The 27,491-nt window shown below is 52.7% G+C and overlaps 1 protein-coding gene across 4 annotated transcripts in view; it reads left to right on the top strand.

Moving 5' to 3' along the window:
• The window catches only part of SH3RF3 (SH3 domain containing ring finger 3), a 288,903-nt gene extending 262,946 nt beyond the window's left edge, over positions 1-25,957 (top strand). For all 4 annotated transcript variants that reach the window (XM_081146033.1, XM_081146035.1, XM_081146034.1 and 1 more), the window contains 2 exons: positions 14,489-14,817; positions 23,009-25,957. In XM_081146033.1, the coding sequence (XP_081002159.1) occupies positions 14,489-14,817; positions 23,009-23,177 (498 nt within the window). In that variant the 3' untranslated portion in view covers positions 23,178-25,957. The remainder of the gene's footprint in view (positions 1-14,488; positions 14,818-23,008) is intronic.
• The last annotated feature ends 1,534 nt before the right edge of the window (positions 25,958-27,491 follow it).

The following is a 27,491-nucleotide window of genomic DNA, read 5'->3' on the forward strand; positions in this document are numbered from 1 at the left end:
GTGCTTTGCTCATAGGAAGCATCTAGTGATATTTGTAGACTAAAGAGAGTTGGAAAAACTGCCAATGAGCTGTCACTGACATGGCCAATGAGAATGTCTTTATAGGTCCTGCTTAGGGAGGAGATAGTTTCAGTTTCATAAAATAATAGAATGTTGGCACTGGAAAGAGCCACTGAAGATCTGTTCATTAAACTCCTCATTTTCAGTGATGCTCCTGAGGCTCAGAAATGTTGAGAGACTTGTCTGGGGTCACACAGCATTGGCAGTGGAACCAGCATAAGAACCCCCGTTTCCCAGCTCCTAAGTCAGTGCTGTCCGGGCTTCATTCAGTGTGCTGACTGTGGCAGCCTCTCCAGCATACCTGAGCCTGTGACCTCAGCAAGTGTGCTTGGCTTGTTCAGGAGTTCTGGCAGGAGGCAGTGCACTCAGTTCTGAAAAGGAGAGCGTGCCTGAGTGTCTGTCTGCCTTCTGGTCTTACCTTGGACTCCACTGCAAGTGGAGCCCCTGTGACCGTGAACCTCTTGACCACATCCAGGTGAATGGCATGACCCTTATAGTTAAGGCTTTGGGAAGACCTCACAGGATGACCCATAACAACAATACGTTAGCCTGGCCCGATACAGGGACATTATGGGAAATGTGTTTGCAGAAAACTTGTTCTTTATTATATCCACTCACCCATTTAAAAAGTGTGTGTGCCCATATGATAGGTGATAAAAAGACATATATATAGGATTATGATTATATTTTTAATGAAAACCCAGGAATGTGCAGTCTAAAGGAATCTTGAGAATGAGCTCTTCAGAACAGCCTGCAGCATTCTCTAAGTATAGAGTCACTGGTATATGCACCTCCCATTGGGGCTCACCACAGTGAGCAAGGCTGCACTTGCCCTGCTCAGAAATGTGGTCTGGGAAGGGGCTGCTAGAGGCTCTTCGCCAGCACCATGGTGCTACCAGAGTGTTTCCAGTTTGGAGACAGGAGATGCCTTTGCCTCCTAAGCTAGTCCTGAGTCCCCAGGCCCGGCCAGTGGGGAGGTGTCCTGCCGCATCTATTGACTTTGAGTGGGAGATGGGAATAGGCCGAGTCTGACCTCACCACTATTGAATTCCCTGTCCTCACACTGACCTCTTGAGAGAATACTTGCCCCTGACTTGCTTGCAAGCATGCAGACCTTGGAGCAGTGCTGCATCTCACGTGTGACGCCAGCAGATGAGGATGACTCATGAAGCATGCTAAGCCCGCAGGCCCAAGTGGCACATCCTGGTGGGCTTTGGGAAACCTGTCTGCCCTGTGAATGAGTCACTGTGGAGTCTGGCAGTCAGCTGGTCAGCTGTGGGCCATGGAAGCCACTTCCTGCCAGGGACACTCATGCTGGGCAGCTCTGCCTGCACCTGGCTCGAAGTGGGCACTCTGGCTAACAGCCCTTCTCCTCACCTCCCTCTATATATCAAATTCAGAAGAATTGACATTTTGGCAATATTCTGTCTTCCTATCCATGAATATGGAATATCTCTCTGTTTATTAGTTCTTTTTTTAATTTCATCAGAACTTTGAAATTTTTCTCAGACAGACCTTGTACATATTTTTTTAGATTTATACCTAGTATTTCATTTTAGAAAATGAAAATTAATCTATGGTGAGAGAAAGCAGAACTGTGGTTTCCTGGGGCTGGGCAGAAGCAGCAAAGGCCTGCAGGGGGCAGGAGTGAGCATCTGGGGTCAGGAGATTGTGCTCTCCTGATGGTGCTGTGGTGCAGGGGTATGAGTGTGTCGGAACTTCCCAAAGCTATATAAAGGAAGTTAAGACAACACTATTTTAAAAAGAACTCACTTTATTTTTGTGAAAATATACTCTTAACAGCCTGAAGAAAAACAGCATGATTTGCATGTTTGTTCCAGAAACAGTACATCCCCTGTGATCTGATTCTACCATTCGCTTTCCCTCCGGCACTGACTGCTCGTTGCACAGCTGTCGCTGTGTCCACCCACCGCACTGGGCTGTGCTCTGCTGGAGGCGAAAATCCCACGGAAGCTTCTGTGAGGGGAGTTCCTTTCTTATGCAAATCTGTCCTTTGCAATTTGGCTGAAGTAGTGAATCCAGGTCCTCTCATCCCAGGACCCAGGCTGATGACCTGCCTCCACATGTCACCGCTGCTGGTGCTGAGGCGGAGGGAAGGAGCCTGGGAGGCTTCCATGAGCCGTGAAGTGCTTTAGCCTGAAGTGACATGCACCACATCTGCCCACACATTTTCCCACAGCTTTTTGCTCAGAACTAGATGCATGGCCCCGCCCAACCCCATGGGGCCAGGAAGGAAGATGCTATGCCAGGATGGGGTCTGAGGGCCTTCCTTTTCCACTGACCCCCACCATCTGAGACTCCACATCCCCAGTTACAGATGGGGCCAAGAGTCAGGTCATGGAAGATAAACGTACCCATAACCCCTGGGTCACTTACCCGGCTCTGTTGCAGGGAGGCTTCTTGTTAAACTTTCCCATGTTCTCCTTTGCTGAGACTTGGCCACGGGGACAGTAGGTGCCTGCCAGTTCTCCAGGTCGGAGCTGTGTGCACTGCCAGCCGGGTAACGGGGCCTGGAGGTGTGCCATCGTCCTCCACGAGCAGATAGGCAATTCAGGGAAGAAAGAGACGAGGGTAGGGCCCGGGGCTGGGCAGACCTGCAGAACCGAGCTCGCCTGGATTCTCACATCTCCGCTCCTTTCAAATTCCCATTCTCTCCTGGTCATTTTGATGTGATAACAACCACACAGGACTGCATGATGGTGGCTCCTTACAGAAATCTAGGAGCCGCTGCCAAAGTAAGATTGGACATGGATGAAAGCCCAGCTCGGGACCCGTGTTCAGGGAGTGCTGCCTGGCAGGGCCTGGCTGTGCCAGCGGGGCAGTGGCAGGAGCGGGCCCAGCGGCCGCCGCCTGTGCCTGCGTCTCTGAGGCCGTCCGCGGGCTGGGCGTGCACCTCACGTTTTCGGGAAGCAGTCTGTCTGTCTGAAGAAGCACACGAATAGAAGAGAATCCAAGCCACCCCACGGGGCCGGTGGGCTGCCTGTGGGTGCCTGGCATGCGGTCAGCCGCCATGTGCTAAGGGAAATGATGGCTTTGATTATTACTGAGCCCAGAGCTCGGCATCCGCTCAAGGAAGCAGGCTGCTCCCCTGGGCGCCTCTCAGCGACCTGCCGCTGCCCTTCTGGTGGGTGCAGTGGATTCTCTCCATCGGCTTTGTTTTTAAAATTCAGAAGTGCGTGAGCCCCGCATACCTGAGTAAATAATAAAGTGTTTAATCCTTCTTGTTCTGTTCCAGAAACCCTTCAGAAGGGTGCCAGAGTTTACAAAGACCGTCTTATGCATTTCGTTTCATCCGATCATTTGTGGTAGCATGTGTTTGTTCTGCAGAAAAGCCAGAGGCCTGTTGGGAATCCAAGCGCGAGGCAAAGTTATCCTAATGGGACAAAGCGGTTGCACAGCCTGGGCTTCCTGACAGGGAGCAGGGCTGCTCTGGCTTCTTATTTCCTCCCTTCTGCCTTTTGACCTAATCTCCTCTGAAGCAATTTTAAAGGGATTAATGTTATACTATAAATACTACTGGGTTAGCAGGGTCTTCCTATTCAATGAAAAGATGATGGCATTGAGGCTGAGGTGGCAGGAGAGCAGGGTCACGCATTTCTACAGCTTTTTGGGTGCTGAGTCCAGAAAAATTTCTGAAGAATTGAAACCTCAGCACTTTAACCCTCCCTCACTGAACAATATTCAACCCAGTTAACTCTGCCTCAGCCCTGTGATAGTTTGCCTAAGGAAGGCAGCTTCTCTCCTGGAAGAAATATGAGTGCCGCAAGAGGCCTGGTCTGGTCCCCATTCTGTGTCCAGGCCCCTCTGAGGACTTGGAGGTGAGAACTGACCCTGGTGGAGGGAGCAGCTGTGCACTGGGCAGGTGCAAGTTGGTGCACTGGGCGCACGGCCACTTGTCAGAGCGGGCCAGAGTGAGCCTGTCTGAGAGGCCCCTGAGCACCCAGGCTCCCCGGGTCTCTTTCCAGGGATCTCCTAACTGTCTCTCATGCTCAATCTCATCGGTAGCTCACCTTATCCTGGGGTAACCAGTCCCTCACACCCACACCGCCCCCAGTTAGGGTCAGCAGTGCTGGAGGTCAGGGACTGGGAGACCCTCCCGTGCCTGTGTAGGGGAGACACATTCAAACTTGCAGAGTTTGAATTCCCCGGCTATCTGAAGAATGTCTTCGAAGTAAAACCTTCCACCTCCATTCCCAGTTATGCCTTAAAATCAGGACAGGACCTTCTAGTTTCTGAACTCTTCATCAGTGGGAAATGTGATTTGTTGGTTTCTACAACCTGGCTATTTGGTTTGCTTGGTTATCTCGGAGCCTTAATGCTACAGGAAGTTCAGGAATGGCATCCTTCCTTGCAGAACTCTTTGCATCCATTATTTGATTTGCCTCTCAGTGGTACAAGTTTCCAATAGTTCTGTAAACTTTTTCATACAAATCTGTTGGGATGTGCTTTCATTTTTCCATCCCACATTTGTTTATCAAAAATACAATATGTGTGCATATGTGTGTGTGTGTCTGTGCATGTGTGTATGTGTGTTTGTGTTTCTGTGCATGTGTGTGTGCGTGTTTGTGTTTATGTGTGTGCACATGTGTTTATGTGTGTGTTTGTATTTGTGTGAGTGTGTGCACGTGTGTGTGTGCACATATGTGTGTAAAGCTCATGGAAGAGCTTCATGCGCTAACAGGTCATCACAGCCTGGGAGTAAGGTGGGCTCAGCCTTGTGCCTGTGAGGACCACTGCTTCAGAAGGAAAGACAAGAGCCTGGAGCTTTTCCTGTGGCTGACAGTGCTCCTTTCTTTTCCAGTGTAGTAAAAGCAACTGTGGAGCAACAGCAGAGAAGTGCTAGACCAGGGCTTCCCCTTGCAGAAAGCAGGCACGATGCTCAGTGTCTCCATGGTCCTGAGCACCTGCGTTGTAACCGCATGGACAAGAATGGTGATGGCGAGAGCAAACAGATGTGGCATTTCCGAGGTGTCAGGCATAATGTATCATTTCATTTTATCCCCACAATAGCTCTCTGAGTCAGGCACTGCTGTTACCTCCATTTCTCAGATAAGGAAACTGAGGCATGGGAACTTTGAGTCACTTACTCAGGGCACGTGCTTGGTAAGTAGTGGAAGCCAGATGAGAACCCAGGCCACGTGCTCCCACCCACCGTGGCGTTGCATCGTCTCTGCTCTCCTTAGCTGCCTAAGGCCTTAGTCTGCTCTCTGGGCTTCAGGACGAGCACCCCAGCACCCTGTGTGCCCAGCGCACACCCTAACAACCTCCATCACGTCTTCTGAGCCGTGCTCATCCCTCCCTCACTCAGCACCCACGATGGTGGGCTGCCCTGTTGTGGCCTTTGAGACACCGCCCAAGGCCCCATGATCGTGTGGAGTGACAGCACTGGGGGGCTTGCAGAAGCTGGGCATGCAGCTGGGACAGGCCCACCAGGCTCTGGTCCCACTTGTTCAGAGCCTTCTTGGAGTGTTGGCCCTGGCTGGGCCAGGACACGTTGCCTGCAGCCCAGGTCTGCCCTGAGGAAGGCTCTGGTGGCCTGCGGGTCTGAGAGGAAAAGAAGTATGAGGGAGGAATTGGGGGTGCTAGCGATCCATTCCTCTGAGGGATCAAAGGCCACAAGGGAGGTGGCCCAGTTGCCCTGCTCAGACCAGCACCCAATGTCTGCCACTAAGAACGCTTCACTCTGCTGGAGGCTGACCGCTAGCCTCAGTCACCCCAGGGTCCTCATTGAACACCTGGTGACTATTGGTCCGAAAGGGAGGCATACAGACGCTGTCTGCTGTCGAGTCAGAGAAAGGGGTGGCCATGTGGGCACAGCAACTGGCTCGGGACCCTCCCAGCCACTCTGCTGGAAGCTTGCTGTGCCAGGCACTTGCAAGGTGCTCTGCATGTCGTCATCACTGGCCATCCCGGCAGCACTGAGGGCGGCTCTCAGGTCTCGTCTTGAAGCAGCCCAGGGGCGCGAGTGCAGCCTGTGCCACCAGAAGGACATGGGACCGGCCAGCCCCCTGTCCTGCCATCGCGCAGTCCCTACCAAAGTCCCGTCGTCGTCATTCTGTGTAAATCCCCCAGTGCCCTTCTGTGACATGACTCAAATGAAAATCTGAGCGGTGCCTCATGAGGTGGCTACCAGCCATTGAACGCCGTGCTGGGTTGCGTGGCTTGTGTCATTCAGTTCTCAGCACAAAGCAGTAGAGCTGCAGTCGAAATCTGAAATTCAGTTCTGGGTTCAAATCCAGATTGTGCAGCTTACTAGTTAGTTACCCCGTGTCTGTTTTAAGAGTGTATTGAGCTAATGTGTATGCAAGACTTAAAACAGTGCCTGGCTCTGTTTTTAAGAAAGTTTCTAGGATAATTAGTTGTGTGTGTGTATGAGTGGAGTGTGTGTGTGTGAGTGGAGTGTATGTATGAGTGTGAGTGTGTGTGTATGAGTGGAGTGTGTGTATGAGTGTGAGTGTGTGTGTATGAGTGGAGTGTGTGTATGAGTGTGAGTGTGTGTATGAGTGGAGTGTGTGTGCCCCCCAGCAGCACAGCCCCGGGGCACCTATCTCCCCACGTCCTGCCTGCAGCTGGCAGGAGCTGACACTGCCTTCCCTCTGAACAGCCATTAATGTCTCCACCGCCGCCAGGGCCCCACTGTGCCCCCCAGGCTCCTCGGGAGCACAGCCACCTCGCAGTCCCTCACTGCGCTGTTCCCACCACCTGCCTCCAGCGCAGCTCCTGGCAGCTCCCCGTCTCCCAGGCAGGCTCCAAGCTCCTCCCTGGCCCTTAAGGCCACCAAGATGTGCTGCCCGCCACCTTCCTCACCTCACCAGGCGCCACACACTTCCTCTGGCTAGACTCGCTCCTTCCACACCTTCTCATTCTTCACCCTGACACGCCCCCAGCCCCCCCTTGTCTCCAGGCCAGCCCAGGGCCCCCAGAGGGCCACCCCTTCTCTGTAATCTAATGAATAGCAAAGGTTCTCTCTCTCCATCATGTCTAGTACCACTGTGTTCAATGCACAGGTTTCAACTTTTTCCTTTATGTTTCCTCTCAAATGAAAAAGAAACACATTTGACATAATAAACCAAATAATACAAAAGTGCATAGTAACAAAAGCTAAATCCTGCCCCAGCCTCCCTGCTCCCCCTGCTTGCCCGTGACAGGCCTGGGGGGAGCGTTTCTATGTGCTCCTGCAGGTGCGCCGAGGTCACTGAGTTTGGACACAGGAGCTGAGCATGACTGTGACCACTCTCTTGGGCCTCAGCTCACGCAAATGTCACTTCATGCACCTGGCAGAGTGAAAATGTGCGATTGTGTGTGGCCCTTTGTTCTCAGAGATGCCTTGTCCTCAGCCAGCCCCCTGACACTGGGAAAGGCTGTGCCATCCACGCGTGCAGTCAGCGTGGATTCTGCAGGCTGAGGTTCCCCTGCTCATCCAGGCCCAGTCTTGCAAATTGACTTCTTGTCCACACATCTGTCTGGCGTTCAGTGTGTGCCCAGCCATGATTGTAAACATTGCCCTGGGCAAAAAGAGTTAAGAAGGCAAACCGGTTTAACAGAAGTGGTGCAGGGCCACCTCCTCTAGCACGGAGACAACCAGATAAAAATGTGGCACTTGTAGTCACATTTACAGGCTTATTTCACTTTAATGAAGTCAACTGTGTCCCTGAAAAATTTAATAACACATGTTACAAATAAAATTATATTATTTTTGGCTTCTTATCATTTCAGACACCATTTTCCATAATTTCCTGTTGACTTAACCGGCAACAGTTCTTAATTTAAGATTTAAATTTCTTTTTTTCCCTGGCCAAGTTTTTATATTAATGTTGCATACAACAACGAAGGCCTCAGAAAAACTATTATTTTGTCATTTGTAAAATGCTTTGCAGTTTTCCTGTAATGAATGGACACCTTCAACCATCTCTTTTTTTAATATTAGATTTCTTTCAAAGTAGGATATGACTTTACTTCAGGGTGTGTGTGTGCATGTGCAAATGCATAGCTTTTTCTTAATGTAACTCATAAGCTCCTGTTCTCCAACATGACGTTCCATCTGTATGCTGACGGCGGCTTTCAGATCTATGAGAGCTTGAGAGCTGGAACTTCTGGGGTGGCCTCGCCTCCCCCTGCAGTCCTGAGCCTGCTGAGCTCCCCCTCCATCGGCCCTTCCCACTCAGTGCAGCCAGGGAGGCGCCCGCCTGGGAGCTGGCCAGTCAGCTCAGAGGACAGGTGAGAATCCGCACTCCAGAGCACCCTGCGATCTAACACACTTCTTGAAAACCATACCTGTCCCCTGAGCTGGGGCACCAAGTAGGTACTCAGTAGACCTTGCTTCCTTCTTTTAGCATCATCCCTGGAAGCTGGTCCCTTCTCTGTGTTTTACCGTCTCTGTCTGCAGTCCTCGGGAATCACGCACCAGGCTGCACAGATGAGCACTGGCTTCTACCTGACTACCTGCTGGGTTCGGTATCAGAGTCATTTTTCTTTGGTCCCTGTTTCACACCTGCTGAATCAGAATCTTGGAGGGTGGGGCCCAAAATTTACTTTTTTGCTAATTCCCAGGTTAGTTCTTTGTTCACAAAGTGGGAGAGCCACGAGCCCCTGCATGTCCCATGTGCGTTCCCAGGACAAAACAAGGGTTAATGGCGAGACACCGAGTGGTGGGGATGAAATCCATTTTATTCGTTTGAGCAAAAATGTATTGGGAGCTAACTAGGCCTTAGGTATTTTGCAAAAACTGAAAAATATCTAAACACATCATAAAAACAGCAATTTAATTTGTGAGCTGCTTTCATAGTTTAAAAAGCACTCTTATATCTGTCATCTCAACAACTCTATGAGCAAACAGTGTCCAGGGAGCTGGGCCTCGTGCACCAGCTGGGGCTCCTCCTGTGCCCCTAGCCCACCATCCCTGCTGGTGTAAGCTGGTGGCGATCACGGGTGGGTAACTGCCTGGGGAGCTGGGGAGGGCTTTCTGGAGGGAGGCTCGTCTCTGCTGGGTGGCAGCACCCTATCACTCATTTGGAGGCAGAGGGAGAGTGAGTCTCTGCAGTCACATCTCCCTCCCACAGCAGGGTTTGTGGGGGGCATTTTGTTCCCACAGGGCAAACTGTTTGGGGTCCCCACCAAGGCTGAAAAGTGATTCCCCCTCAGGAGGGGGATTTGAGCCACAGCTGGAGACAGCAGAGTGCTGATGAGAAGGCTGTGAGTAAAGCAATGACCCCAAAACCTACAGCGACATCATACTGTGCAGCTCCCTGGGCCCGTGAAAAGCCCTAATTTAGTCCTGGTCCTGGGAGGAACCCCAGCAAATCTTTCTTTAACAGAAACTTGTAGCCCAGCGCGGCCCTAAGTTGCATCCACTAAAGCCTCTAATTCTCGCCTGACGTTGCCCCTGAAATTGGGCGGTGAGGCGCCTCCCAGCGCCTGCTAAGCGCGCGTGAGCTGGTTCTTACCCGCGTCGCAGAGAAGAGAGGCCCAGGGAAGGCCCGCAGCGTCCTGCGTCTGTGTGCCCTGAGCTCTGTGCTCGGTGACTGCCAGGACACCCAATCCCACGGCAGTTTGTAATCACGGGATGCTTAAGGAAGGCACTGCCGGAGCTCTGTCATGGACAGTTCTCCAGCCATGGCATCGGTGTTTACCAAAATCAAATTAACAAAGTTCTGTCGTGGACAGTTCTCCAGCCATGGTATAGGTGTTTACCAAGATCAAATTAAGAAAGTTCTGTCGTGGACAGTTCTCCAGCCTTGGTATCGGTGTTTACCAAAATCAAATTAAGAAAGTTCTGTCGTGGACAGTTCTCCAGCCATGGCATCGGTGTTTACCAAGATCAAATTAAGAAAGTTCTGTCGTGGACAGTTCTCCAGCCTTGGTATCGGTGTTTACCAAGATCAAATTAAGAAAGTTCTGTCGTGGACAGTTCTCCAGCCATGGCATCGGTGTTTACCAAGATCAAATTAAGAAAGTTCTGTCGTGGACAGTTCTCCAGCCATGGCATCGGTGTTTACCAAGATCAAATTAAGAAAGTTCTGTCGTGGACAGTTCTCCAGCCATGGTATAGGTGTTTACCAAAATCAAATTAACAAAGTTCTGTCGTGGACAGTTCTCCAGCCTTGGTATCGGTGTTTACCAAGATCAAATTATGAAAGTGACCTGTCACGTTTAGTCACGGAGAACTGAGACAGGGAAACTACCCGTCGCAATTACCTATCCCTTTCCAAACACACCGCTGAGGCTGGACCTCACTGCAAACATGCTGAGTGGCCCAGTGGCCCTGTCTCCTGTCAGCTCGCCGCGCACCCGTGAGGCATGGCTGTGCTGCCAGGGCCTTCGTCCTGCCGCGGGCCTGGCAGACAAGCGTGTGTTGATGGAGCCTGTTCTCTGCTCATGAGGCAGAAGTGCAGCCACGAAGGGGCCACGGGCGGTGTCGCGCTGGCCGAGCTCACTTCACCCAGCAGTCACCGAGCGCCTGTGTTCTAGGCAGCCTTCTAGGCACTGGGGATACTGTGACAAACCAGAAATGCAGCCCCTGCCCCCAGCATATTCTAGAGGGGAGCCTGGCAGGGAGTGAAAAGCAACCTAGGCCTCCTGGAAGAAAAGGAAGGAAAGGAGGGCAGGGAAAGGCTTGGGGGGGGCATGCTGGCAGGAAGCCAAGGCCGGGCCTTGAGGGTTGGGGGCTCTGACCGCTGGGCCCAGAGGGTTATGGACCATCAGATGCCACCCCCACGTCCATGCTGTGTCCTCGCAGCTCCGATGCCCTCTCCTAATGGCCTCAGGTCATGCAGAGCCAGACACCGCTGCCAGCTGCCAGTAGTCTCAGGAGTGGTGCATCCTCTGAGCCAGCTGCAGGATGCCCCCTGGTGGCTGAGTTACTGAAACTCAAGTGTGCCCAAGCACGTCTCCCTCAAAGATGCAGAAACAGGGCAAGGAGCAGACAGGGCTGCACCCACCTGCTCCCACCAGGCCTGGGGCTCACCCATGCCAGCCTTTCATCATCATGGACAGTATTTAGGACATCTGTTTCCATCCTTCCTTTTTTTAAAAAAATTTTATTTTTGTTTAAAATATTACAGATGTCCCTTTTTCTCCCCAATGACCCGTTCCACCCCTTTCCTTTCCCCTTCCCCTCCCCAGTCCCTCTTCCCAGCATTGTCCTGTCCTTGGGTTGTGCATATATGCATATAAATTCTTTAGTTACTCTCTCCCCCTCCACCCACCCACCCTCCTCCATCCCTCTGACATTCGTCAGTCTGATCCATGCTTCCACGTCATTGAATCTATTCTGTTCATCGGTTTATTAAGTTCTTTAGATTCCACGTATAAGTGAGATCATGTGATGTTTGTCTTTCGCTGCCTGGATTATTTCACTTAGCATAATTTTCTCCAGGTCCTTCCATACTGTCCCAAAGGGTACGAGATTCTTCTTCTTCACAGCTGCATAGTATTCCATGGTGTAAATGTCCCACAGCTTTTTTACCCACTCATCTACTGATGGGCACGTGGGCTGTTTCCAGATCTTAGCTATTGTAAACTGTGCTGCTATGAACATCGGGGAGCATATATCCTTTCTGATTAGTGTTTCAGGATTCTTAGGATACATTCCTAGGAGTGGAATCTCTGGGTCAAAAGGCAGCTCCATTTCTAATTTTTTGAGGAAACTCCATACTGTTTTCCAGAGTGGCTGCCCCAGTCTGCATTCCCACCAGCAGTGCACAGGGTTCCCCTTTCTCCACACCCTCGCCAGCACGTCGTTTGTTGATTTGTTGATGGAGCCATTCTGACAGGTGTGAAGTGATACCTCATTGTGGTTTTAATTTGCATCTCCCTGATGATTAGCAATGTTGAGCATTTTCTCATGTGTCTCTTGGCCATCTGTGTGTCCTCTTTGGAGAAGTGTCTATTCAAGTCCTTTGCCCATTTCTTAATTGGGTTGTCTTCCTCTTGCTGAGTAATATGAGTTCTTTGTACATTTTGGAAATTAGCCCCTTATCAGATACATCTTTGGCAAATATGTTTTCCCAGACTGTGGGGTTCCTTTGTATTTTGAGGCTGTTTTCTTTTGCTGTGCAGAAGCTTTTTAGTTTGATGTAGTCCCATATGTTTATTTTTTCTCTTGTTTCCCTTGCCCTAGGAGATGTATCAGTGAAAATTCCACTACATGGGATGTCTGTGACTTTACTGCCTATGTTTTCTTCCAGGATTTTTATGGTTTTGTGACTTACATTTAAGTCTTTTATCCAGTTTGAGTTTATTTTTGTGTATGATGAAAGTTGGTGGCCTAGTTTCATTCTTTTGCATGTACCTGTCCAATTTTCCCAGCACCACTTACTGAAGAGACTGTCTTTACTCCATTGGATACTCTTACCTCCTTTGTCAATATTATGGTCCATAATGGTCCAATATTAATTGATCATAATGGCATGGGTCTATTTCTGGGGTCTCTGTTCTGTTCCATTGATCTATACGCCTGTTGTTGTACCAATACCAGGCTGTTTTGATTACAGTGGCTTTGTAATACAGTTTGAAGTCTGGTAATGTGATCCCTCCCACTCTGTTCTTTTTTCTCGAGATGGCTGCAGGTATTCGGGGTCTTTTTTGGTTCCATATAAATTTTTGAAATGTTTGTTCTAGCTCTGTGAAATATGCTGTTGGTATTTTCATAGGAATTGCATTGAATTTATAAGTGGCTTTGGGTAGTATGGACATTTTAATGATATTAATTCCATCCTTTCTTTTAATATCAGTGCTAGAAGTAGAGAAAACATGTGACGTGTTCATACTAAAGTGTTAATGACTTGGCTTAAGAATATGCACATTACCAGATATGTGTGTTTTAAGGAAGTCTCAACACACTGACTCCCCCAGTAGCTTCTAACCACGTAGGCAATGAAATAGGAAATCTCGCATCTGCCCACCTCAGCATCTGATGAGCTAGGACCAAAGCAGACTTTTGGTGGCCATCACTGACCCATTGGTATAGATTCGGACTTCTGTGCACTGCCACCCTTTTATACCATATCCCTATATCTGCCTGTCACCTAACTTCCATTGGACATTAGAAAACTAGATTCCAATAAAGCCTTGCGAATGTCCAAATTCCAAGGCAGGCCGATCATTCTAAAAGCACCTCTCTGTGTGTCCACCCTCTCTTTTCCCTCGCATGTGCACACTCACGCATACCCACACACGTGGCACAGCCTCGGGAGGACACGGTTCTTCTCTCCCACACCTGGAATAGCCTCAGTGTCAGTGGCAGCATTATCGCACTCCACGTGCTCTGCACCAGCACTGCCCAGGGAGGCCGAGGCCAGACACCGCTCATGCCAGCGCTGCCAAGTTCAGGACAAATAGAAGCGCAGACAGGACAACTGTGCCAGGCCACCCAGGGACACTGTCTGGGTCCTTGTCTGGGCTGGTGTCACCTCCACAGCCTGGCTCTCAGGCATCTGTGGAAAGCATCTCAAAACCCACACAGCACGAGAGGAAGGGGGAAGCTCCTGCAGAGCCAAGAGTCCTAGCAAAGCCTTGCTGGGTGTCCCCCCCGGCACGAGGCCTCAGGGTGGGTGCCAGGGGTCATCTGTCAGAACTGGAATGAGTTCTAGACCTGGAGGGCGGTCTGGGCATCCTCATGGGATGACGCTGAGATGGGCCTCATTTTTCTAAGGCAAATCTTTCCAATTATGTCATTGGCTTTGTACGTGAGGAACCATGTCCTGAATGGTGTCACATCCCTGAAGGTAGGAGAGCCGCCTGCTGGGTAAGGAGGTTTCCCCAGGATATTCACCAGTGCAGGAATCCAGGGCATGGAGAGAAGTCACCCTCACTAGGGGCCATCCTCAGCTCTGGGACGGCAGGTGGCTGTCCCAGAGAATGTATGAGGTACACACGGGTACACATGTGCACGCACTGTAGGTGTCCTGTGTGGTACAGGTCCTGTGCACAGAGGAAAGTTTGAAAGGGTGCTGTGTCTGGGACCCCTTGGCTGAGGGAGCTCATCTCAGGAAGCGTGAGGCAGAATAATTAACCCCAGCTACAAGGTCCCTTAGAAAAACCGGGCGAGGAGAAACCAAATTAGCAGCTGCTGGTGCCCTGGCACAGCACAGGACGTGCTAGGCTGGACGGGCCCTGCGCCAGCGTGTGGCCGTGTTGGGAATAGCCCCCTGCGCACCCCTCCTGGGCACCGTGCCTTCCCTCCTGCCCAGGGCCTCCTGGGGCTGTGTGCGCCCCTTGTGCCAGGTTTGGGGAAAGGAAGGAAAACAGGAGTTGAGAAAGCTTTCCATTTTAGCTTTGATTTTCTTACTCTAACCAGCTTTACCAGATTATGTTTAAAGTTTCCAAAAGGATTATACGCCCCCTCTCTCGCTAACCAAGGGCGCGAAGAAGCATTCCCCCACTGGGTTCAATGTTGTGTGTCTTCCAGAAAGAGAAGAAGAGTGGGCTGCTGAAACTTCTAGCCGGGGCCTCTGCCAAGAAGAAGTCTCGCTCCCCGCCGTCCATCTCTCCCACCCACGACCCCCAGGCGGCAGTGGACACCTCACTCCAAGGCGCGATGGGGCCCGAAGTGTCCTCACTATCCCTCCATGGCCGGGCAGGGTCCTGCCCCATAGAGAGCGAGATTCAGGGGGCGATGGGAATGGAACCACTGCACAGGAAGGCGGGCTCCTTGGACCTGAACTTCTCCTCCCCTTCCAGGCAAGCCCCTTTCTCCACAGCCGCCCGCCCCGAGCCCAAGCCGCTGCCCCGAGAGAGGTAAGGCTGAGGTCAGCTTGCATCCTCCAGGACCTCCGTGCGGGGTGACCTGTGAACCTTGCAGCCACTCTGGGGAGCAGGGACAGCGGGGGTTTCCTGAGGGTTAAATTGACGAGACACCCCTCACTAGCCACACCTACATGGATCCTGATCTTGGAGGTGAACATCAGATAAAACAAGTTGGGAATAAGTGGGAGTGTGTTGCATGTTCTGAATCCATCTGGGTCCTGAGTTTGGGATTTACAAGGGACTCATTAGGAAATTTTTCAGTACCGATGAGATACTGAGCCAACTGAGATACTGAGATACTGTGTCCCTCAACCGTGGGGAACCCCTAGAGTGGGCCACTGGGCTCAGTCCCCACTGGCCTGTGCCTCCACCCAGGAAGCAGTTTCTTTTTTGAAGCTTAGCCCACTCTGACATCTCAGAATTAATAAAGTTTCCCCCAAATTGGCTTCAGTGTATATGCATACTCTGTTGGGTTGAACCACATGAAATTGCTGACATTCTCTCTTTTTTTTTAAACCAAAACCAGCAATTTCATAGAGTTCAGCCTAGAGTTTTAGGAAACTGAGTCTGTTTGAGGGGACGTGGCCCACTGAGGCCTTGGCTGTGGGGCTGCAGGTGCTTGAATTTTACAAGGGGTCAGAGGCTGGTGTCTTGCTCAGTGGATCAGCCCCAGATAAGGGCTGGATGGTGCTGTGGAAAGAGGGGATGGCATCAGATCAGGATAATGGTGAGATACTTTCTATTCTGGGTCTCTTCTCGTTGGAGCACTGCTTAAATAGCAAAGACGAGAAAACAATCCTGGCATTGCTGTCACAATTTGCCCCATGTGGCCACACTGACACGGCCAGCTATTCCACGTACCTCCAGCACCTGCAGCCCACCCTGAGCCTCCAAGCACCTCTGGAGGCAGTTAGGGCTGGTCGAGGATCCATGTAGGTCAGGTTAGTGCACCTTTCTGTCGAGGTTCAGGTAGTATTGCAGGCGTCGCAGGTCACAGTCTCTGTTGCAGTGTTCGCCTCACACGCCTGCATAAAGGTGCTGTGGACCGTACGGAATATGGGGATGGGGTGGGGCTTCCAGTAGACTCTACTTACGGGCCCTGAAATTTAAATTCCATGCATTTTTCTTGTGTCATAAAATATAACTCTTCTTTTGATTTTTTTCCCAACCTTTCCAAAATGTAACAATAGTCTTAGTTCTTAGGCCACACAAGTTAGGCACAGGCCACAGTTGGCCAACCCTGGTCTTGATGAAGGGATTTAGGGCTGAGCATTGGGGTGGCATGAGACCCTGGGCCTCTTAGAACAAGTCTCTCTCCAGGGTGGTGGGGGAACAGCATGGCCAGCGATTGTTGACTTCTGATAAACAGTGACTGGGTAGAATAACAGCTTTAGAATAACAGCTGGATTTACAGAATGTTCTGCACAGGGTGATACTCAGAACATTTAACCATTGGTATGGATCCCAGCCATAAACACCCAGGACAGCCATGCTGTGCACGCAGCTTAACCCCTGCCAGCATCTCAGTCAATCCTCCCAGAACCCTGTGAATGCAGTAACCCCATTTTACAGATGAGAAAACTGAGGTTTAGTACAAGGCTTAGTACCTTGCTCAAGATCACACAGCGAATCAGCAGTGGAGCCAGAGACTGAATTGAGGCTTTGCAACCACAGAGCCCAGGCTCCGAACCACCCCACGCTGTGTGGTGCAGTCAGCAGCCTCCCCTGCTCACCTGGGCCACAGGGGCATCCGGATGTCTTCAGCTATAAACAGTTCACACATGTCACAGGGTGTCAGCCTCTGCTCTGGGTCCTGCTCATTGGATCACCTCCCTTGCCCCCCGCCCCCGTCTGCCAAGGTGCACCCACATCCCCACCACTCAGCAGGACGCATGCTGCTAAGCGCCTTCCCACCCCAAGCCCCCAGGCCCCTTAGAACTGGATTCACACACCACACACCGCACACCACACCACCACACAAGCACAAGCACCACACAAGCATACACCACACCACCACACAAGCATACAACACACAAACACACAACACATAAACAACACCCCCATACAAACAACAGACCACACAAGCACACACCCCACATAAACAACACATAAACAACAGACACAACTTCGGGCAGCTCTTCCCTGTCAGGACCTCCCTCCTTCCACGGGACCAACCCCCAGCTGCCTCTGATTTCTGAATGTGGGTCCTCACTCTCCTCCCCGGATCACCAAGTTGGTGGCTCTTGCAAATGACAAGCTCTAGATATTTGAAGCAGCTCTCACGTCTCCCCTAGGTTTCTGTTCTTTCCCAGACCCCTCCACTCCCAGACGGCTCAAAAAGTCTTCAAAGACCTTGTTCTAAAAACTCACGGAAGCCTGATTAACTAGACAACTCAGAGGATTCTTCCCGTTCTCCGAATCCCAGTGAACACCCTCTTGGTGCCCCCTCGTCCCCAGCACTCTGCACAGCTCATTAGCGACGAGACTTTTCAAAATACAGCCTGAAACCAAAGTGCTGCCTAATGAGCCCCCAACCCGCCCGCCCTCCTCCCGAGGCTGCTTGGTGCTGAGGAGCCCTGGCGGGTGCGAGCTGAGGACATGGAACAGCAATGACACCTCTCCGGCGAGGCCCCCCCCAAAGCACTGGGACAGCCCTGCAGCCTGTGACAAGAGCCCTGCCATGGGGACCCCGGGGAGTCCCCGCTGTGTGCAAGGCCACCCTATGATCACGGCGGGGGGACAGGTCGAGAGCAGGCTGGGGCTCAGATCGGGGTGGAACCACCAGCACGCGTGGAGGGGCGCCCTCTTCCGCCGGGCACCACCAGGCTCCGTGCGGCTGTCCTGCTGCCCGCTGGTCTCGGGTGCCTCCCCAGGACAAGCACGCTGCTCTGCCACCTCTGCTGTCCCCGCTGCCCCAGAGGAAGGCCGTGCAGGCGGGCGGGAGCTGCGGACGAGGCCGCCCAGGAGCACAGCCGCGCAGTGCTCCGGCCAGGGCAGGGCTGGCGTGGAGGCGGCCCCCGCTCCAAGGACCCCTGCGAGCGCCACACCCACAGGCCTGTGCAAACCACAGGGCCAGTTCCCAGCCCTTCCCGGGGAGCCTCGCTTTCGGGATACCTGGACATGCTCAGCCCTGTGGACAGTGTGCACAGGCAGCCACGTTTCCGGAAGTTGCTTGGGGAAATCGCACTGGGGGTGTAGTTGCGTGGCTAACACCCTGTCTCCCCGGCAGGGGTGCGCCAACCCTGGACAGGTCTGGCTGAGCTCTCGGGCAGCCACCTCGGCCCCTCCTCCTCTGCACGCTTGCCTCCTGGCTCTCTTGGACCTTGGTGATATTGCAGAGCGACGTAGAGCAACAGGCACACTGGCCACTTATTGGCCATTTCACTCCAAATAAGGGGTTTTGTTTTTTTGAGTCGCAGCTCCCTCGTATATAAAATGGGGGTAATAATACCTACCTGATAGTTACAAAATTTGTAAAACACCTAGATTAATACCTGGAAAATTATGAGCGCAAAAGAACCACAATAGTAATATGTGAAATGACATATATAATACTATTCTATCATGTGGCACAATCCCTCTGGGGCTGCCTGGCATACCCGCTTCCATTCCTCATTGCCACCATCTCTCTTCCCCATATGTTCACACAGTCTATTCAGCCTCAGCTCTCAGGCCTGTAAGTAGTTCGGCTTTGTTAGGATGTGAAAGTTCTTGGCTTTGATGTATTGTGTGTCATTTTAGGCAGAAGAGTGGCTCTCAAAGATGTCTATGCCCTAGTTCCCCCAAGCCATGACAATGTGACCTCACATGGCAAAGAGGAATTAATGTTGCAGAGGGAATGAAGGTTCCAAATATGGAGATTACTCCACGTTATCTGAGTGGGCCTAGTGGGACCACAAGAGTCCTTATAACTGGAAGGCAGAGGCAAAAAAGAAGGTCAAGGTGACCTGATGGGGGAAGGACTCTCTTGTCCTTGCTGTCCTTGAAGATGGGGGAAGGGGCCTATGGCCCAGGCATGCAGGCAGCTCCAAGGAGCTGGAGAAGGCCGGAGGTACAGTCTCCTCTGGAGCCTCCAGAGGAGCCGGCCCTGCTGAGACCTTGATTTTACCCGTGATACTGTGTGGGATGACTTAAAAGAATTGTGAGCTAAGAAACTTGTGTTTTATTATCCACTAAGTTTACGGAAATTTGTTATAGCAGCAATAGGCAACTGAAACACATGTTGATATTAGAAGTGGTGTCCAGGGTATGGATGTGTCCTTAACATTACCAAGTTCCTAGCAGGACACTGCTCTGTGATGACAATCCAGTGACTCGGGGGCCACATGTCCTCCGTAGTGCTGATGCAACTGCTCCAAAAAGCCTGCCAGGGGAGGGCCCCCTTGTGGCCCCTGTTGTCAGGGAGGAGAGCAGATGCCATGGGGAGGACATTCCAAACCTCACACATAAGGTGAATTGCAATATGCACTGGTGAGAATTCATTCTGATTTTAAATATTTTGATTCCCTGAGTCTTATGTCCAGAAACCAGCTGGGGTTAACATAACCTCATCTCAGCACAGGACAGCCTCTCCTTGATTTATGATGCCGTGATCATGGCCCGGGAGTAGTTGTTCTCCTCAAGTGTCCTTTGGTGTCTATGACAGGAAATGCCAATTACTTTTATGCAGCAGGAAGAATAGCTGAGAGTCTTGGACTGACCTGGACAGAAACATTAAGTGCTTGTCTCATATATATTCAGCCCACATCATTCATCTAGGCTCATTAAATCATTTAATTGCTCAGGAGCACCAAATTACTTTTTTTTCCCCTAACAGATTACATTTTTTAATTTGCTTGTTTGTTTCACATCTGGCAGTTGAGGCAAAAACCAAAACTTTTGTTCAGAGTCTGAGAAATCATCTCACTCTTTGCCTTTCTTTTCCTTGGGGAACTGAGAGACGAAGGCTGGTGTTTGGAAAGGAGGCGAGGACAGTAGAAAGCCCCAGGGAGGACCGTGGCTGGTCTTGGTGTGGCACACACAGCCCAAGTGCCTGAGCCTGGGATGGCACAGTCTGTGTGCAGAGCTGGCTGATCTCTCAGGCCACTGATGCCTCCTGGCGGCCTCCCTGCAGCCATCTGTCCTGCTCCAGGGAGTGGCCTGGCAGGCAGTGGTTTGCGTCAGTGGCCTTGGGGGAGGGTGGGACTTACATTCTGCTCTCTCTCGTCCTGCACATCCCAAAATCCAGCTTTTGGCCCCTGGGGGCAGCAGGAGAAACTGGCCCAGCCCTCCTGCACCTGCCGCCATTCCAAGGCCCGCAATGCACCCGGCTGGCCTGCTCCCTCAGCAGCAGGAACTTGCACGCCTGGCAAGTTAGCCCCAGGAGCCACCTTCCTCTCTGCCCTCAGCTCACCTGCCCGGAACAGACGGGGCTTTGTGGGCAGGGGCTGCAGCACCAAGGCTGGGCCTGGGTCCCCTCCGCTTGTGCGCCATCCGGCGGAGCCCAAAGCCAGCTCCTGCTGCCCTGGCCATGGCTTCTCTGCTCCAGCCAGACGGGCCGGTGCCCAGGCCCTGCGAGCAGGTGGGGCTGAGGGAAGACAGGTCTTCTCGGTATTTTCTTACACAGCACCTTGATTCTCAGACATTCATATGCAAACACCCCACCTAGAATTTGTTGAAAATCCACATTCCCTGCTCCATCCCCCCAGCGTCTCAGCAGGTAGGTACAGGATGGATGCTGCAATCTGGGCTGAGGTCCTGACCTCTGTGGGCCACTCTGAGAAAGGCTGACTTGGGATCTTTTGTTTTATAATGAATGTCCTGGTTTCATAAAGACCAGAATATACCAGGTGAAAGGCTCCACATAGAACCCTCAGGACAGCCTGCTGCCAGGACACCTGTGTGACTGTGGCCAAAGGGTTAGGCTGGGACAACAGTGGGGGGAAGCTTTATAACTGGCCCACAGCCCTAGGAAGATTGAGGGTAAAAAAGTCTCCCACCATTCCCCACCCAATCAGTGGGCCCCAACCATGGCCCAGGCAAGGCAAGGGAGGAGAGAACAGCAGGGCGGTGTCTCCTCAGAGTGGCCCCTCTCATCCGGGTCAGGCCCTGGCCTCTGAGGTCACCACTACCATGCAGATCACCAGGATCCTTCACTGCAGCCTTCTTCAGGAGAAGGGGGAGACACCAGGGCCCTGAGCAAGGACACAGTTTGGCGGTGCAGCGGACAGCAATAGGGTGCATGTCGTCTGTGTCACTCCAGACTCAGGGAAAGGGCCCAGGGCCCTGAGGGTTGGGCACACCACCCTGAGCAGGCCTGGAGTGGAGGCAGGTGGGAGCAGGCCTCAGCCCCTGGGCCTCTGCAGCAGCACAGCCCACTCCCCCACCCAGCCCCACACAGGCTTCCACCCACCGTCCTTTATTGCACACAGAGGGGTGTCGCTGGGCCTGGTCAGCTGTGACTGTGAGCTGAGGGGGTAGGAGCTGTCTGCTGGGAGGCTGCTGTGGATGGGCTGCAGGTCCTGCTGGCCCCACCGCCCAGCCTCTCCCTCCACCAGCAGCAGAAGCTCTGGGCCCTCAGCTGGCCGTCACCCAGCTCCTCCCTCTCTGCCCCTCCACTCCCCCAGCAGCTTCACTCTTCAATCCACCAGTCCCCTCGGCATGGACCAGCAGTGCAGCAACCCGAGAGTGACCCATGGAGACCACAGCGAGGTCACGGGGAGCCTGTGGCCTAGAGCGACTGGATGCGTGCCCTCCCGGGCGGCCTGGCTCAGCCCTCGGGATGGTCCTGGTCAGTGGAGGAAGGATTACTGAGCACCTTGGCCTGGCGGGCCGAGTGCCCCCCAGTGCCTCAGCCTACCCCTGTCTGGAGCAACTTTCAGCAAGGGGTTTTCAGGGACTGAGAGTGGCTACCAAACCCATGCCCATTTAGTACTTGGTCTCTGTCCAGGAGCCCAGCTTCCATGCCCAGCAGGGCGGGCAGGCTCCTCTCAGCACAGCCTGCACATTGCCACCAGCGGGGCAGGTTGAGGGGGTAGGACACAGTTGATGTCAGGGCACACACACCTCTGTGAGTCCCCTGAGGGTCAAGGAAGGTACAGGTGACTGGAGTGGTGGGGACAGGGCAGTTTCTGTCAGGCTGGGGCAGTGAGCGCTGCGGGCACAAGGGCGCAGGCTGGCTGGTCCTTGGTGTTTTAGAAGAAGGCGGGTCCTCAGAGCGAGCATGGCTTCTTTTCCGCCTTCCTCCCCCTCTGGGGCTATGGGACAGCTGTGGGGGGGTGCGAGACCCACCCCATGCTGACACCAGGGCTCTTGGCAAGATGCCAGAGAGGGTCAGATCCTTGTCTCAGATCCAGGAAGCTGTGGGGGCCAGCTCTCAGGGACAGCACCCGGTGTCCACCCACCCCCTGCACCTGCTAAGGCCCTTGGGGCCCTCGGGGGTCTGTGCTTGGTTTCCTCGGAGCTCAGGCCCACAGCATCCCTTCCAGGTGACCAGCAGGTCATGTTACCCCTGGGATCATATGTCACGTTGGTCTGAAAATGAAGGGTACAGAGTTCGGAGGCTGCAGGGGGTGCCCAGGTTCTGCAGGAATGAGGTGTATGAAAAATAGGGCCTCTGTGATGTGATCTCAGCCAGTTCAGGTGCTATGGCCACAACATCTAATGGTTTGGGAGCACATTTTAAAAGAACGGCCATTTTCCAACACTGTTCAGAGCATCTTTCACACCTCCGGTGGGCACCTGCCTGAGAGGCGTCCCCCACCCGCCCACTCTTCAGAGGAGCTGACCCTCTGAAGAGGGAGCTGAGGGCACCGGGTCAGGGTCCTGTGCCAGGATGGGGCAGAAGACGGGACACAGCCACGTGCGCCCCTGCCAGGTGCCTGCCTTTCTCCATCCCTGCCCTCGGAGGCCGCAGCCGGAGGTGGCCTGAGGGAGGGTGTGACACGGAGGGGCTGCATCTGGGCGGAAGCATCCCAGCTGCACAGATCAGGGTCTGAAAGGTATCACAGGGAAAGGCTACTGTCAAATTTTTAATAAAAATGAAAAATTTTTTAAGTGGGAAAAGTAGCCCCAAATTACAGCAATTTGCACCAGAGGGGAAGGAGGAAAAGATAAGAGAGATCTTCCCCCAGACGGTGGGCCAGACCCTGGGTCATCCTCCGGCCGCCGGGTCACTCACCCACGGCGGCGTCTGTCCCCCCAGGTACCGGGTGGTGGTCTCGTACCCGCCGCAGAGCGAGGCGGAGATAGAGCTGAAGGAAGGTGACGTCGTCTTTGTGCACAAGAAACGGGAGGACGGCTGGTACAAGGGGACCCTGCAGAGGAACGGCCGCACGGGCCTCTTCCCAGGCAGCTTCGTCGAGAGCTTCTGAGGATGAGCCCCCCACACCCGCTCACCAGGGAGACAGCCCGGCCCCCGAGGACTCGGGGCCCTTCCAGGGCCCCTGGTAGGTGGCACCGTGGCCTGGGGTGGGGGCCCAGGGGTGTGGAGGTCGTGCCTTCACCCCCAGCCCCTGGCCGAGAGCACACCCTGGGCTTGTTCCTGGACAGACGTCTGTCCCCCCCGCCCCCCGTGTGGACCGAGGAAGATGCCTCTGCGGGGACACAGCCTCGCTGCTGGGACGCTGTGCGCGGCGTCTGCCTGCACGGGGCTGCGGGCCGGCGTTCGCGGGCCATCTTCACAGGTTGGCCGGGCTGCAGGGGGTCCAGATTGCTCCATCACCTCCTCTATACCTCAGTCGCCTGCCACCTGCCTGGCCCTGGGAAAGCCGGGCCACGCAGCTCCCGGGGGCTCCGGCAGCTCCTTCGGCTGGTCCCTCCAGCATTAGGAACAACGCTTCTGTCGGCCACCGCTGTCCCTTCATCGCTTCTTTCTTACATCTTTATAATGTAAAGCTATGACTTTATATATTTCTAATCGGTCATACATTGCCTATTTTTCATACATCTGGTGCTGCCTTTTTGTAATGACTTGGTTGAGTTTGAAAGAAGAAATGTCTGAGGAGACGTCAAATGGGCAGAATTTTTATATTTACTGTATGAATTTTGGAGAACTCTGGAAAAGCCCACGTTCTCAACACCACGGTGTCAGCGGCTGCTCCACGGGACAAGGGGGAGTCCATTAGGGGGTTGGAGAGAGTTTGGAAAAAGCCAATTTCTATCAGCCCTTGCTCTGTCTAGACAGTGATAATTATTATTATTCAGGAGCAGGAAGCATTTTGGGGAAAAGTTGCTATAGTTGCCTTTTGTGAGGCAGTAAGAAGGACATGAAGGTCTACCCCGGCCTAAAAAAGTGCAATTTCCCTTTCATTGCTTTAGCAAGAGTGACTGCAATTTGCTTATCAAAAATGACTTCTCGCTATTAAAATGTGCAGTTTTCACCACAGTTTAGAGGTAAACCTTCACAGTTTACAAGACCTGGTGAGGTTCTGCATTTTTTAAACACATAAATGCTCCCGTCAGGCAGTGCACACCTTGGTCTAGAGACTGGAGGTCCATGAGGGTGACAGGAATGAGTCCTCTCTGCAGGCTGGGGGGGGGGGGGGACAGTGCTGGGGCAGAGGGAGAGGAGGAGGGCAGCTCTGATCCTGGGGCCCCACAGGGGGTCCAGGACCCATACCCATGAGTCCCACAGCTCACTGCCTGCAGGAGCCCTGTCACGAGGCAGTCTTGTTTCCAAGAGATTCACACCTTAGGAATACATTCTTATCTGTTCAAAGTCACAACTTGTAAACCCTCTCTCTATTTTTACAAGATCACTCAGGTTTAAATTAGGCTGAATAAATTAGCCTTTGGTAACGTAAGATCTCCCTGATTTTTAGGGATGCAACAAAATCCAGAAACCTGTTCCCTCGCCTGGCGCGATGCCTTTGAAATACACACGCTTATTTTCAGAGTCCCTATTTGGGGACATGACTTGGATATTTGCTACTGCCGGGTGGCTACCATGCTGGTGGCATCGCATCTAAAGAAAGACTCATTTCCTCACTCATAATAGACTTGAGAAATTTGTTCTGAATCAAAGACAGAAATGCAGTTTAAACATAGGGAGCCCTGTGCCCATATGAATGACAACCATCAGTTGCCAACTTAATTGCCCACCTTGCGCAACAGTTGTGTGCATGTTTAAAATCATGTCAACACCAAAAACATGCTGACTGAGACAGGTGTTCTCCACTGAAACCAGAATTAACTCAGATTCCCACGTAATAAGAAAAGGCATTAAAATAAACCTGGGAGCAGTTACCAAGCAACCGAATAGACTAACTTGGACCTTCTTTCCTTTCCTGGCCACCACCTACACGATGCTCCTGGCAGATGGAAGCCTGAGCGGCTCAGTGGCTGTGGAGGCAGCAGCCACAGGCCAGCACCCCTCACGGCAGAGTGGGCCGGTGTCCCGTGTGTGTGCGAGGCATCAGCTGGCCTCGCTCGTGGCAGAGTCAGGGGCAGCCATTGGAACTGGCCTGGGAAGGAAAGCGATGCCATAGGCCCAGCCAGCCATGCATCCTCTCAGGAGGGGCTCCCAGGGCACATGCCAGGCACCCAGAGGGCAGGCGGGTCCACAGTAGGCACCATGCTTTAGGCTGAGTATTTTCAAGCAAGCTCAGGCAGACCAGACCCATTGGCCTTCATGACCCTTCAACCCATGGAAAAGCGCAGGAGCAGGCTTAGACCCTCCCTTCAGGCCATCTTGCCTCGAAGGACGCACTCATTTTGTTTTCTAAGGTGAAGCAGCACCTTGTCTGAAACCCTCACACCCATCCTGGCCCAGGGACTTACACATCTTGGGTGTGCAGTGGCATTTGGCGGCCAAGACGACCTGCTTTGAGGAACACAGTGGAGTCCACGGCCACCATTGAGGGAGGTCCATGGGCACCGAGGTGATAGGGACATGGAGCCACCAGAGGACCATGGAAGGGATGTGGGGAGACAGAGCCAGGGAAGAGCTCCCCTGACTCTGGTGCCCCAAATAAGTTCAGCGGCCCGGCTGGGGATGTCCTTGTACTTTGCACAGTTCACACACACACACACACACACACACCAATGTTTTTGTTATATACAAATGTCAGTGTGTGACTTTGGAAGAATTTACAGTGATGACAAACTATGATGCCTGTGTTTCTGAGTCTTTAAATAAAAACGAACATTGAGAGGTCTTGTGTCTGGGTGACGGGAACAGTGAGGGTGGGGCAGGGCCAAGAGGGCCTGAGCAGAAACACCCAGCTCTGCAGAAGCAGAACTGAGCAGACATCGCCCATGACCCACTGGCCCCTGCTGGCACACACTCCTGTCACATCAGAGTGCTCCCTTGTTGGGGATATGGGGTCTGTGTCAGGGTGGGGGCCACTGGGAAGACAGGATGTCAGCCGACCCAGCACACACAAGAGACCCACTGGCTCGGGGGCAAGAATCGCACCACAGGCTGGTCAAAAAGGACCCCTAGCTCCCCCAGGGCCCCGTTTGCCTGAAAGGTCTGCTCCTTTGACTTTCTGCAAATGATTCATGTTCCTTTCTTGTGGGAAAGCTTTTTGTGTCAGGAGTTATTCAGGTTCCTGGTAACCAGGAGTGGCTGGTATTAACCTCTGAGACCAGCACTCTCATTGCTCTGCTCTTGTTCGGCTGCCCTTGGGGTGCCCTGGATGTTTTCTGGATCACAGAGTAGAGGGTGCCTCGAAGCCACCAACAGGAGGGACTTGAGTTGACTGCCAACCTCCAGAAGGGTGGGCCTGACTCTAATCATCCAGACAGCCCTCTGCCCTAGCAGCCGACACATAAGGTGTTTTCTGAAATAGACTCTCATGGCTTTCTTGGGCAACATGATGCCTATATTTTTTGACTATGACTATCATATATATATGCTTGAGCTAGAAAGCAGCTTAGCAAAGAACCACTTCACTCTTCTGTAAAAATTAAATGAACCTGTACAAGATCAGATAACATATCATGAGTTATTGGTGGGGAGACAGTGAGGGCCCAGCACTCCAGTAAGGAAGTGTATCATGGGCTTACACACTCTTCCCTCAGGGCTGGTGAAAGATGCTCTTATCCTCACTTACTACGTGAGCAATCAGGGTTAGAAGAGGTTGAATTAATTGCTCCAAATCACATAGCTCATGGGACTCAAATTCAAGTCTACTTCTCCAAGTCCAAAGCTGGGTGCTAACCCTATGCCTCTGTAGCTGTAATGTATAAAGCATGGGAGCATGGAAAGAGCAGGGCCAGAGGATACGTGGACAGTGCCCAGGACATGTGGACAGTGCCCACCACAGTCTGTCAGGACGGGGTGCCCGGCAGGCCAGCCCAGTGAGTCTGACTGTACAGATGGACATGGCAGCCCCTCAGGGCCTGGTGCCTTTTTACATTCAAATCCCATAACACTCCCCGTGTTCTGAATCCATACTAAAGAAACAAACAGGACTGATTTCCACTGGGAGAGCAGCATGCTCATTGGGGCAGCTCAACCGCTCAGCCCAAAGCAGAGACATTTCCCATCACCCACCAGTGACCTGGGGCTTCAGTGAGGCCTCTGTCCCCGGGAACTTCGTAAGCAAAGGTTGCATCTCCGCCTGTAACTAACACCAACCAGGGGGCACATTTTCCCTGAGGGAGCACTGGGTCTTCTCTCCCAGGGGAGAAACTCAGTGGGCCAGCCCTTCATCTAAACTTCCCCACAAGGGGCCACACTG

This window comes from Miniopterus schreibersii, assembly GCF_964146895.1.
Source record: "Miniopterus schreibersii genome assembly, chromosome: 8".
Classification (NCBI taxonomy): Eukaryota; Metazoa; Chordata; class Mammalia; order Chiroptera; family Miniopteridae; genus Miniopterus; species Miniopterus schreibersii.